Source organism: Mus caroli, chromosome 5 (assembly GCF_900094665.2).
Source record: "Mus caroli chromosome 5, CAROLI_EIJ_v1.1, whole genome shotgun sequence".
Taxonomy (NCBI): Eukaryota; Metazoa; Chordata; class Mammalia; order Rodentia; family Muridae; genus Mus; species Mus caroli.
The window spans coordinates 142,471,523-142,484,577 of NC_034574.1; the positions used below are offsets into that span (position 1 = coordinate 142,471,523).

Genomic DNA, 13,055 nt, shown 5'->3' on the forward strand with positions numbered 1-13,055 from the left:
GCAGAGGCAGAGGCAGAGGCAGAGAGGCAGAGGCAGAGGCAGAGGCAGAGAGGCAGAGGCAGAGACAGAGGCAGAGGCAGAGACAGAGGCAGAGGCAGAGGCAGAGGCAGAGAGGCAGAGGCAGAGAGGCAGAGGCAGAGGCAGGCATAACTCTGAGTTCAAGGCTAGCCTGGTCTACGGAGTTCCAGAATAACCAAGGCTACCCAGAGAAATCCTGTCTTGGAAAACCAAAACCAAAGGGGAAAAAAAGAACTTGAAGAGACTGGTGAAGAATGAGAAGCATAAGGATAAATTGCTGTCTAGAGCACTGCACATCTGGGGTCAGCTCAGTAGGCGAGCACCTGCCCAGCACACACCAAGCCCTGGGGTCAACATCTAGCACAGAAAATAAAAGCCCAAGCCTTTAGTATCTCAAAGGAACCTTGCTGTTGTTCTTCGGGAGGAGCCAGGTTTGTCTTTTTACTGTTTTCTGTTTTGAGGAAGAGATAGGAAGTGGTTGGGTAGAGTTCTGCTGTATTTGTGTGTTTTGTGTATGCAGAAATGTATTTCCTGCATCGGCCAAGGGCCTCGGCCAAGACAATGAAACAAGACTCTCTCTCCTCTCAGCACACGGGTTGTTCCTATTGCTGGCAGCTGTGCTTGCTATCTAGTGACTGTCATTGTGGTCCAGCTTTTTAGACCCTGCTCCAGCACGGAGCCTCTGCTCACCATCAGTGAGTCCAGCCCCTACAGCTGCCTGCAGGTTCTGCCATTGTTGGGCTTGCCTGGGAGGCCTTGCCACGAATCCTGAGGCAGTCCTGACTCGGCTTGCTACTTAGCAGCTGCTCAGAAGCCCTCCCACAGTCTTCTTGGCGCAAGTGCAAGCATCTGTCTTGGTGAGCTATGACCTAAGAGTCCTTCCTAGCCTGTTCAGGAGCTGCCTTCTGAGGGCTGCGGCAGAGCTTGACCTGGCACGCACTGCTCTGATGAAGTGCTCAACCAGCTGTCGGTGGGATCTGTGGCAAGCCCCACGCCTGTGGGAAGCATGCATGCGCTCTCTACGTCTTCAGTTCCACCTCACTGCAGTTGGAGATTACATGTGTAACAGACTCTGTCAGCGTCCCAGAGGACACCCTGGTTCCACTCTGTATTTCTTTGTCCATTGCCGCATCACTGCACGATGTCATGCTTCACTGTGGGGACTCTGTGACAACTTCTAGGCTGTGTAAGCAACAGACTCAGGGGGCCTCTTTAAAAAGAGGTTTTGATGGGGCTGCACAGTGCCACATATCTCGGCCCTGATGGTCAAAAAGACTGACAGTGTACTAGCATGCAGTTTTTCAAAACCACAGAGCAACTAGCTAGCTAGTCATCAGGGCACAGTGAATGAATACCAGCCTGGTAGACTTACACTGAACTACCACTGAAGAGCAACAGAAGAGATGGATATTCTAAAAATAAAAACTGATAGCTTATCACTAGCAGACCGTCACTGTGACAACCACCAAATGCTCGTCAGCAGCGATGAAAGCAAAGCAGAAAGGGAGAATAAGGGGCAGAGACGTGGAGTGGGTGTGCGCACATCCCTTCAGGAAATGCTTCTGGAGCCTACCCTGCACCACACATTGTTCTTGGTGCTGGGGATGCAAGTCGAGCTTGATCAAGTCCCAGGGGCATGTCTGGGTCTGGGTGTGTGTGGGGTGAACAATAAGTAGGCGTGTAGTCTGTACACAAGGATAGAGTAGGCTGGACTTCTGGAATCCTCTGAGCAAAGACAAAGGAAGGGTGTCGTGAGCTGCTGGAGAGTCGTGGGGAGCTGCACAGCTGTCCTGGCCCCCTGCCGGGCCATGCTGCTCTTCACACTCTCCAGGCACTAAGCCACTTCACCCTCACAGCCTCTGCATGGGGTGACTGCCACAATGATCTCCATTTACAGAGGGAATTTACAGAGGGAAGATGAAGCTGGCAACTTGTCCTTGGGGCCACTGAGGGGCAGAGCTAAGAGGAGACCCCCTCTCTCCTCAGAGCTGGCACTGGTCTGCTGTGCAAAGGCAGCAGACTTCCCAGAACAGGAGACACTGCATGGCAAAGACCTTCCTCATGCTTGTCAGCATCCGGTGGGCACCAGTGATGTCAAGCTGAAGTGCATCTGGAGCAGCATGGGGGCTGGGGCTAGACACAAGAGGAGGACGCAAGAGAAGAGGCCACAGTCACAGAAAAAAGAGAAGGACATGGAGCCCTGTAAAGGCCAGCGAAGTCAGAAGAGAGGGAGGAGAGTTCCAACTGAGAGAGCCAACAGCAAGTGTCACAAAGGTGAGGGGGAAAGCCAGCAGCTGTGGGAGGCGTTATCACACGAGTGAGTTGCTCAGTGTAGCCAAGGGTTCAACCCAACGCTGCTGTGGGGACTGGGAATCCAGGATTCCTAGGAGCTGAGGAGAATGCCTGCCCATAGGTGGCACTCAACAGCAGATAGCAGCCAACAGGGAAAGCAGAGAGGCAGAGAGCTTTCATGCAAGTGTGGAAGTGCGTGTACTCCGGCTTCACTCTGCATCGCTTGCAGTTCTCCTGCTTCTGTCTCTAATGAATTAGAATGCCTATTTTCAGCTGCCTTTTCTAAAACACAGAAATAGCCAAACTTAGGGGGCTGGAGAGGCGGCTCAATGGTTAAGAGCACTGTCACTCTTGCAGAAGACCCTGGTTCAGTTCCCAGCACACAGATGGCAGCTCACAACCATCTGTAACTCCAGTTCCCAGGGATCTGACACCTTTTCTGGTCACTGGTGTATAGACATATAAGAAGGTAAAGCATTTACACACATAACACAAAAATAAACCTTAAAATATGTTAGGCACTCACGGTAATAAATACCTAGATTTCCAAGATTCAAGTATTTTGTAGCAGGAACCAGACATTTCCTACAGAGAGCTTACCTAAAAAAACAATGAAACCTCAAAAATCAAGAACAAAGCCCAACAGGATGCTCTCCCCCTTCTGACATCTGGACTCTCACCTTCCTGTGAACTGACAGCAGTACCTGCACTAGAAGCAGGCTCTCTGCGCTTGCCACCCTGCTCCGACTGAGCTTTCTGTCTACACCACCGCATCAGCTCCACCACACCAGCATTAGCACCACCACATCAGCATCAGCATCAGCTCCACCGCATCAGCACTGAGACCTGAAGGGCACTGGCCTTAGGCAATGCTTCTCACCCAAGCATTGTCTTTCCACCATGGCAGCCAGCACAGCCCTCCTGGTAGCACAGGCATTTGGCCACTCTCTATAAATAACTAATGGAGACGCCTGGGCTTCCCCAACCACGCACCTCTGCTCCCCCTTGTCAGTGGGACCAGATGAACCAACTGTAGACCACTCTCTCCATCCTGAACCCAGTCTGTCACTCCCTGCCATTCCCATCTAGCTGTGCACACGTGGTACCTGCTTGAATCTCAGACCTGGAGAAACTGCCACAGGCAGAGCATGAGTTTGAGACCAGCCCAGGTTTCACAGCAGAGCATGTCTCAAATATCCAAATAAAATTTTAGGACGTCTTTCTGGACCCATTCACTGACTTCAGGTGAGTGCCTGCTACACAGCCCCACCTGAGTCCCAGCCCTCATCCTGGAGTGGCTGTGCTCGTGGGAGGTTGTGAAGATTACATTACAAACCATGTGCAGAACTCAGTAAATGCCACTTATTATTGAGACAATTCACCCCTCCCTCTACCTATGTTTTCCTAACAACCTGAAATCAGAGGCCATCCCGTATTCCAGAAGATAATATAATCCAGAATGTTAAGGGAATGGGTGTAACACCACAGGCACTGGTGTTAGTCCATAACCTACTGCATCATTTAAAGAACAACCTTAAAATATCTGTTTCTTGAAGTGGAAACTTATGGGTTCTTTGGAGAGTCAGTTGTGTTGAAGGGTGTTTTGCTGGGGCAAACATGTGAAGGAACATTTAGCTGAAGCAGACACAGGAGAGAGGATGGTCTGCTAAAGCAAGCATGTGAAAGGACATGTGATGAAGGATTCTTTGCTAACAGCACGCATGCATTAGTCCACCTCACATTGCCTAGTTGAGCTGCATTTGTCAGAGCTCCATAGAGAGAAATGTGCCAAAAAAAACTTCTGGTGGTGTGCTGTGGTTTCTTGCTGCCTCCTTGGACTCAGGCTGATTAGCAGAGTGGTGTCAGCTGAGGTAAGACCCATAGAGAACTCATGATGTTTGGAGGTTATAGATAGAACTTGACAGACAGTGATGGAGGCTGAGCTAGGTTTGCTTATAGAGCTCGCTGTGCAACACTTGTGGGTCTCTAATCTTTGCTGATCTTTGCTTCCCTGAGAGAGACACAGCCAGGAACCTCTCCTGGTGTTCCTGCTGGTCCCCCCTGCTGACTGGAGCCGAGGCTGAGGCCTGGCTGTCTCTGCTAGATCACATCACCACTGTTGCTATCCCAATTCTACTGAGCTGGGCTGCTGGTGCATCTGTGGAGTGTTTGAGAGTGGACTGAGCTTCTGTGGCCTGCTACCCTATGAGCTAAACTGCTGATTTCAAGACAACACAGACAGGAGTTGCTCTAAAGAACCTTTCTAAACAGGTTCACTTCCCCCGCATTCTTTCTCTCCCACTACCTCTGGTGGGTGGTGGGTTACAAGGGAGGTTAAAATGTTTAAGAACCATCATTAAAAATAGACATTTGGAAAATGATAGTTACAGTCTCCAGCTCAGCTGATCTGTTAAATAACGACCATTACCCTCCTGTAGTCTATTCCCTGCCCTACTCCTGATCACAGGTGACTATCTAGACCAGCCATTCTCTCATTCTCACTATCAGTCACCAGGTTGAGTCCATTTTATCTGGAATGCTCTCACTCCCACCTACAATACCAAACACTGCCAGGGTTTGTGTGTCCCGCCCAGTGTGCACAGAAGCTGGTGCAGAGCTCTGGAGGTGACAGGTGCCAGCACTCCTGAGGCCAAGCTCTGTGGCCTTTGTTACTGTCACTACTTGGACTGCAGGGGTTGGATGCAGGGCTACCAAGCAACCTGTGATGCACACTCACACAGGGTAAGCTTGGCGGTAACCTTGGTTACCCTGTGTGACCCTCCAAGCTCAGCAGCGCTATTGCAAGGCTGCCTAGTCCACCCCCTTAGCCAAGAAACCTGAGTCAGAGCAGAGGTGACAGACTTACAGACAGGAAATGGCAGCTTCCTCTCTCTCAGTGCTTGACCCTGGCCTTACCCAACCCTTTTTTATTATTGGCTGGTTTTTGTTTTGTTTTGAGTGTTGACAGTTACTGAAGCTAGCAGGGTACTCAGAGAGACATGTGGCAACAACCTTAACATCAAGTGTGTAAGAAATCCCACAGGAGGAAAACCCATCTCCTTAGGTGTACATAGAGACACTTTGTACCAATTCCCCAAGCGCGCACGGGCATGCCCACACATCTACAGAGGTCAGAGGTCAAGTGTCTTCCCCAGTAGCTCACGTGGAGCCCATTGACTGAGCTAGACCAGCTGGCCGGTAAAACCCAGAGATCTTCCTGTCTCTGCCGCCCAGCACTGAGACTGCAGGTACGTACGCACTTCTATGCCCAGATTTAATGGGTGCTAGGGATCCAATCCCTGGCCATCATGTTTACACAATGGGCTCTCTCCCCAGCCCCTCCCTCCAGGGCTTGATGAAACAGCATTCGAAGGCCTATTTGGGCTTTAGTCAGAAAATTACCTAGACAGAACAAACTAAATGATAAATTTCAGATTCACATTTACAATGTCACTTGCCCCTCCCCCAAAAGGCATGATTGGTTAAAATCTACCACATGGGAACATAACCTGTGTATTATGAAGAATACCAAGAGTTTCTCTAAAATTAAAAATAGGGACTGGAGAGATAGATCAGCAGTTAAGAACACTGGCTGCTATTGTAGAGGACCTGGGTTCGATTCCCAGCACCCACATAGTGGCTCACAAGTGTCTATAACTCCAGTTCCAGAGGATCGAATGCCCTCTTTTGGCTTCTGCAGGCACTGCACATATGTGATCAAGAGGTACAGAGACATACGTGCAGGCAAAACACCCACATACAATATAATAAAAATAAAGAAATATTTTAAAAATTAAAAACAGAGCTACCATATGATCCAGTAATCCACCTTGTGAATATCTATCTAAATAAAATTGAATGGGGCGTTGACAAAGCATCTGACCTCTGTGCCCATTTCAACCCTGTCCTCATGAACAAGACATGGAAGTAACTTAGAGGAGAGCATAAAAAACGTGAGGTGAATATAAGACAGATTATCATCCCGCTTTACAGAAATAGTTCTTCTATTCACAAAAACAGATGAGCCCAGAGGACACTGTGCTAAGCGAAACAACCACCCCGCAGAAAGACACATAATGCCATCTTGTTCACATCTACAATTTGAAACCATCAGATCACAGCTCCACAGAGGAGAGCGCCAGTTAGCAAGGCTGAAGGGAAGGGAGACGGGGCTTCTCCATCCATTCTGTGCCACTAAACAAAATATCTGAGACTGGGTAATCCAGAACAAGCAGAAATGTCTTTGCTCTCATCTGGATGCTGAGAAGTCTGGGTGTGAGGAGCCCATACCTGCAAGGATATTCAGAGGGCACACTACCATGCCCGAGGGTGGAGAAGAGCGGCTTCCCTGTGAGGTACACCTCCCATACTACCTACACCACCCACATCACCCACACCACCTACACTACCCACATCATCTATATCACCTACACCACCCACACCACCCACATCATCTATATCACCTACACCACCCACACCACCCACACCACCCACACCACCCACACCACCTACACCACCCACACCACCCACACCTCCTACATCACCTACACCACCCACACCACCCACACCTCCTACATCACCTACACCACCCACACCACCCACACCACCTACACCACCTACACCACCTACATCACCTACACCACCTACATCTTCAATAACATCTTCATTAATATCTTCATATTAGCCCCACTAACCCATCTCTGTACCCCACACTCAGGACCCAATCCCTTCTTACAGACCCAGTCTCTCAAGGCTGCTGCCCTAGGGAGTGAGTTGATAACACAGGAGCTCTGGCAGGCACTCAGACCACAACAGAGGTTGACACTATCACAGGTAAAGTTCCAATCATACACCAATTAATTCTCGACATCTAGCATACATGACCACAGCTAACCATTTGTACTGTATATTGGATTTTGCTAAGGCAGATCTTGTGTTCTCACTGCAAAAGGGAAAAAAGGGCAAATTATTGAAGTAAGGTCAGTTTAAGTGTAGCCATTAATCCATAATCTAATTCCATCATTAAGTTGTACACCTTAAATTAAAAATCTACTTCGGGGCTGGTGAGATGGCTCAGTGGTTAAGAGCACCCGACTGCTCTGCCGAAGGTCCAGAGTTCAAATCCCAGCAACCACATGGTGGCTCACAACCATCCGCAATGAGATCTGGCGCCCTCTTCTGGAGTGTCTGAAGACAGCTACAGTGTACTTACATATAATAAATAAATAAATCTCTTAAAAAAAAAAAAAAAGAGTGTTTTTTAAAAAAAAAATCTACTTCAATAAGGCTGGAAAAAAGATCTACCATTATTAACTTTTTAAAAATGAGTAGAGAATATTTCAGGCATAGAGTGGTGGCTTGGGGGCAGCACTTGGTGCAGGCGAGAGGACTTGAGTTTGGCCCACAAGTTCCTGCAACTGCAGCAGTGTGGGCTTCTGGCCCAGCTCCATTCAGCATAAGACCCTGCTTTAAAGGAATAAGGCAGAGATCGAGAGCATCCTCTTCACACCTCCCTACCTGCAGGTGCATATGCACACCTGCAAAAATATAGGGAGGGAGGGAGGGAGGGAGGGATGGAGGGAGAGGATTCTATTGGCTATATGCTACCTTGAGTATTGTTCCAGATACAGACAGCCTTAGGTTCAGCCTCACAAGGACAGGTCACCTCATTAAAGAGACAGGCTTACTAAGCCTAGGTGTAAAATGTAAAATGTCATCAAAGCCATTTCACTAACTGTAAGGATCCGACTAACAAAGACCTCAGTCGGAAGGCCCCGCCTCTCTGGGGTTTAAGTCTGCTGCTGCTCTGACCTCCCGGCACAGCCCTCTGAAGGCAATGTATCTACATTATTATAAAAGACTGCTTAATCTAAGCAGCTGCTGATGATTTAAAACATGATCATGATTAAATTCAGCAGATCCATGACACAGAAAGTCTAACTTCAAAATACAGGGCAGAAGCACCGGTGGAAGCTACCATGCGCATGAACCATGACACTCGGCTGGAAGGCGGAGAGGAAGTTCTGAGGTACAAGTCCATAAACTGAACCAGATAGAAGCACAAACCGGCTGGCCCAATTAGTGGCCAAAGCCAAGAACATCCACTGCATCCCTGAAAGGCTCTGTAGGACAGTAAAGTCCATTTCCCTACTGACTAAAAGCGGAGTTTCATGTAGTGCTCCCACAGAGAGATTTCATTATATTTAAGTTATTAATATTTATTTCATTAAGATTTTCAATTTCTTTATCCTACCATCACTAGTAATAATTTAACAAGTAGATATTAGGACACAGAATATCTACCAAAATGTGGCTGCAAAAGCCACTGGATGTGAGTGCTGCACTCCCAGTACAGAGAGGACACACAGGAGGCCGCCAGTGCTGACCGAGGACTGTCCTCAACACTGAAAACCCAGCATTCTCTCTGCCGGATGCAGAAAGCTAAGTGTTTGTTTAGAAATGTCAGGGAGGAAGTACAACTACTTGAAGATTTTCTGAGTGAGATAGTTGTTAATTATGTCACAATTTGATTATTTATCTGAAGGGATGCTGGAGTTCTTTTTCCAGAGCTGACCACTGATTTTAATACCTGCTGATCATCATCACTGTTTCTTTTATTTAATCCTGTGAGGTCAAGAGTCCCACCCCCCACTCTCCACCCCCGACATAGCATAGACCTTGAAATCAACGTTCAGAGCACTTACAACGCTAAAGCCCCATAGTCCGTGGTTCTAAGAGACACAGCTCAGACCAGAACCTGAGCTGATGGCCACTGTCTTTGGAAAGAACTTTGCCAACTAGTCCTTATCTCCAGGTGGAAATTTTTGCCTCATGACTTAAAAAGGAACAAATTTTGTAAAGGATTAAAAAATACATAGTGCTCAATTCCAGCTTCCCGGAGGCTTTAACTGAGAGTGCGCCGTTAGCTGACCAGCCTTGTGCCAGAACACATGCCTTACACGCATGTCACTACACACATGTCACTACAGCATCCTGTGTGGGTGGCAGGATACTGCTGCTTACAGAGTCTGTTCCTGAAGTCTTAGAATTATGACACCCCACATCACTTAGGCATTGAACCCGACTCTGCACAACCTCTTGAACTGGCCTGTGTTTTCTTGTGCTTGCTGACATGTCACAGACTGAACATGAAATGTCCTGCAGGGGACATATGTTACACACAGGTCCCAGTGACGGTGCCATGTAGAACTGTCAGAAGTGGGGCTTGCTGGAAGATGGCTGCTTGGAGTAATCTTGCCCCAGGCTCCTTTCTCTTACTCCCTCTGCCTCCTGTCTGCACTCCCTGCCAGGTGTGTCCCCCACCAAGGCTCTCCTGCTCAAAACAGGGCACCAGGCAAGCATGGGCCTCGTCCTGCAAAGCCTCGAGCACCAATCCTGCCTTCCTTTCCACTGTTCTTCTCAGAGATTCATCAGTGACACAAAGCTAACTAAATCAATGTGGAAATAAGAGTCTCCTCTCCAGGGACACACATCTCTAAGCCACAGAGAACATGCAGGCACTTGCTACATCCAAGAGCTGTACCGAGCTGGGTTGGGGAGGGGATAGCACAGACCTTTAATCCCAGCACTCAGGGGGCAGAGGCAAGTGGATCTGAGTTCAAGGCCAGCCTGGTCTCCAAAGTGAGTTCTAGGACAGCCAGGGCTACACAGAGAAACCCTGTCTCAAATTAAAAAAAAAAAAAAGAATATTAAAAATATGTATAAAAATGAATGCAGTCCATGCTATAGGCCTGTAAGAAAGGACACATGACAGAAAGTGGGCCTGTAGTCCATGCTATAGGCCTGTAAGAAAGGACACATGACAGAAAGTGGGCCTGTAATGAAGGACAATTTCCAAGTAGAAAATCATCATTGGAAAAATGTTGTCTAAAATTTTTATCATTTGAGTCACAAATATTAGAGTTACTGTCTGCAGGCACAGCTTTCTAAAAGCAACAATGGTCATCTAACAATTCAGAACATGTACTTTAAAATGTCACTTAATTGCTAGCTATTAGCTTTAATTCCAGATTAATGACTTTCAGAAAAAGTGAGGTATTCCATTACATACGAACGTACGTGCGTGTGTGCGTGTGTGTGTGTGTGTGTGTGTGTGTGTGTGTGTAATTTTCCTTAAAAAAAAAGTTCTCATCTCATACCTGCCTGAACCAGGAATATCACAAACCACCTGTGACTTAGTAGAAGAGGTTCTGAGAGAGCCAGATGGATGTAGTGATGTGGAACTATAATCCTGAGAATCAGAGATAGAGGCCAGACTGGGCTACAGCCAGTTCTAGGCCAGCCTGGGCTACACAGTAATGCCCTGTCTTAAAACGAAATAACAAAAAATTTGGAAAGCTTCAAGAGAGCAGTTAGTTGACCCGATGACCCCAGCTACTGGCTAAGAGGAAAGGTACTTTCTGTGGGATAGCACTCTGGGACGGCACTGTACCACCTCACAACGCCCAGGTCTCCGGGCCTCCGTCTCCTAGCTGTAAGATGAATGGCATTACTCGCCCAGGGTTGAACTCCTACTGTGGGCAAAGCTCAGTGCCAGCACTGAACGTGTGCTATTTGGTCTTTAAGTAAACAGAGTCACCGCCTTTGCTCTTACACAGCCTCTCAGCACAAAGAGACAAGAGGATGCAACACGACACCCACAAGCAGGCCACAGGCAGAATAGTTCAGTCAGTCGATGGAGCAGGGTGCTGGCAGCCCAGCCGGAGGAGACACCCTCCTCACCTTGTCACTTGAGGGAGTCAGTCTCCTCTAGCACAGGCCTGAGGCTGAAACCCTGGGTCTAAAAGACTTCTCTGAACTGGTAAATCATAGAGCGCCTGTCACTGGGCCTGCCATAAGGAAACAAGGGCATGACAGGGCGCACACAAGCTCTGCATGCCTGAATGGAATAAACATGAGAAGAGTATGAAGCTCATAAGCCCCCAAAATGGTTCTGAAAAGCACTGCTCAGATAAACCTTCACACAGAGCATGGCTAGCGACAAGAGCCAATCAACCGAGTTTCACTCACCTGTGTTCCGCAGGGACAGGGGGTGGCCATACTGCAGGGTCTCTAAACGGTTCATCTCGGCAAGACACGGGGAAGTCAGGGGGCTTGTCCATCTTAAAGCTTTCTAAAGTGCTGACGATACTCTTAACCTGTTCATATTCTTCCAAGAGTTCCTGCCGTACCTGAAGAAGGGAGTGGTTATGTTAGGAGCCGTTCAGAGCTCACACGAAGTGCACATAAATTATGACAGAGTGTAAGCTTCCTTAGTGTTAGTCAAAGGGTGCAAAATGAGTCATAGAAACACTGACAAACAGCTCTTCAGAGAAGTACAGACAGCCAGAGAGCAGGGAGAAGAGGGCTGCATTGCATGCCTCTTCATGTAAGTAAAAATGCCGTTATCCACCCCAGACATTGAAATGCTATGGTAAATCTTTCAATATCCTTAGAGGTTAATTTTCACCTCCATCTCCACAGTCACGAAGCATGAAATGCTTGTCCTGAGAGTCTGGCCACTGCCAGCCAGTGCTAAGCATCACACAGTCCACCCTTATGTATGGTCCCTTTCACTATAGCCTCTTTTGGCTTCAACTCCTTTGAGTCCTAGATAAGGTTTAAAATGTAACTGAGTATCTATAGCGTGGAAAGTAGTGTCTTCAAACTCGGTGCTCAGTGCAAGCTAGCTCTCACAAGCAAGCAATGCCAGGGAAAGCTGGGTGTTTAAACTCCATTTTAATAATTATAGTAACTTTCAAACCAGAAAGTATGTTTAATTCCAGGGCAGAGCAGAAATCTTCCCTGAAACAGCACTGAAAAGAACTCATGAAGAAACTACAGACCAAAGGCAGACCCGAGTGAGAGCCACCTGCCAGGATATAGGACATACGAGACCCTGCACAGGGGCATCCATGCCAGACCCAGTGTAAAGGACACACGGGGATATCAATGGAGACACCCCCCCACCGCAAACACAAGCACCCAGCCTGTGAAAGGCAGGAGAAATTCAAGGGTTGCAGCCCGTGTTACAGCAAGTGTGGTGTTCTTACTCAAGGCAATTTGGTAAGTCTTCTGTTGGAAAATGAGCCAAATTTACCCTCAAAACTCAGTGAAGCACTAATTCCTGACTTGTAGGGAATTGAGGAGAGGTTTTGGAAAGGCACCAGAGGAAACGGAAACTTCAAAGTGCTCTCTTTGTACTTTTAAGTTTAAAAGGATCTTAAGTTACAACGATAATTGGAGGAATCATAATTCAAGTTTGCATTAACTAGACTATTATATAATTAAGTTGTACGTAAAAAAGACAGAGAAGATGTGAGTGCCTTCTATTAGATTACCAGCTCCTTTGTGTTTGTAAGAAGACTTCCAAGGCAAGCGTTTATTAAATAGGTCAGAGCTACAAACAGAAACGAGAGGAGAGACAGACAACGACAAGAAACACCTAACTTCAAAATTGTCTTCGCAGACACAATTGAGCATGAACATTTGTAAAATTAAGAGTACATTCAACTACAATTAAGTCTCCTCAAAGACTAAAATGGATGGTGCAAACTACAGAGGCTAGTAAGGAGGTACAGAGGCTAGTAAGGAGGTACAGAGGCTAGTAAGGAGGTACAGAGGCTAGTAAGGAGGTACAGAGGCTAGTAAGGAGGTACAGAGGCTGGTAAGGAGGCACAGAGGCTGGTAAGGAGGCACAGAGGCTGGTAAGGAGGCACAGAGGCTGGTAAGGAGGCACAGAGGCT

General features: G+C 47.6%; 1 protein-coding gene across 5 annotated transcripts in view; it reads right to left on the reverse strand.

Annotated features, from left to right (window-relative positions):
- Nucleotides 1–13,055, reverse strand: part of Katnal1 (katanin catalytic subunit A1 like 1) — a 50,732-nt gene that overhangs the window by 29,353 nt on the left and 8,324 nt on the right. For all 5 annotated transcript variants that reach the window (XM_021162446.2, XM_029477592.1, XM_021162447.2 and 2 more), the window contains one exon: nt 11,341–11,501. In XM_021162446.2, coding sequence (XP_021018105.1) covers nt 11,341–11,501 — 161 coding nt within the window. The remainder of the gene's footprint in view (nt 1–11,340; nt 11,502–13,055) is intronic.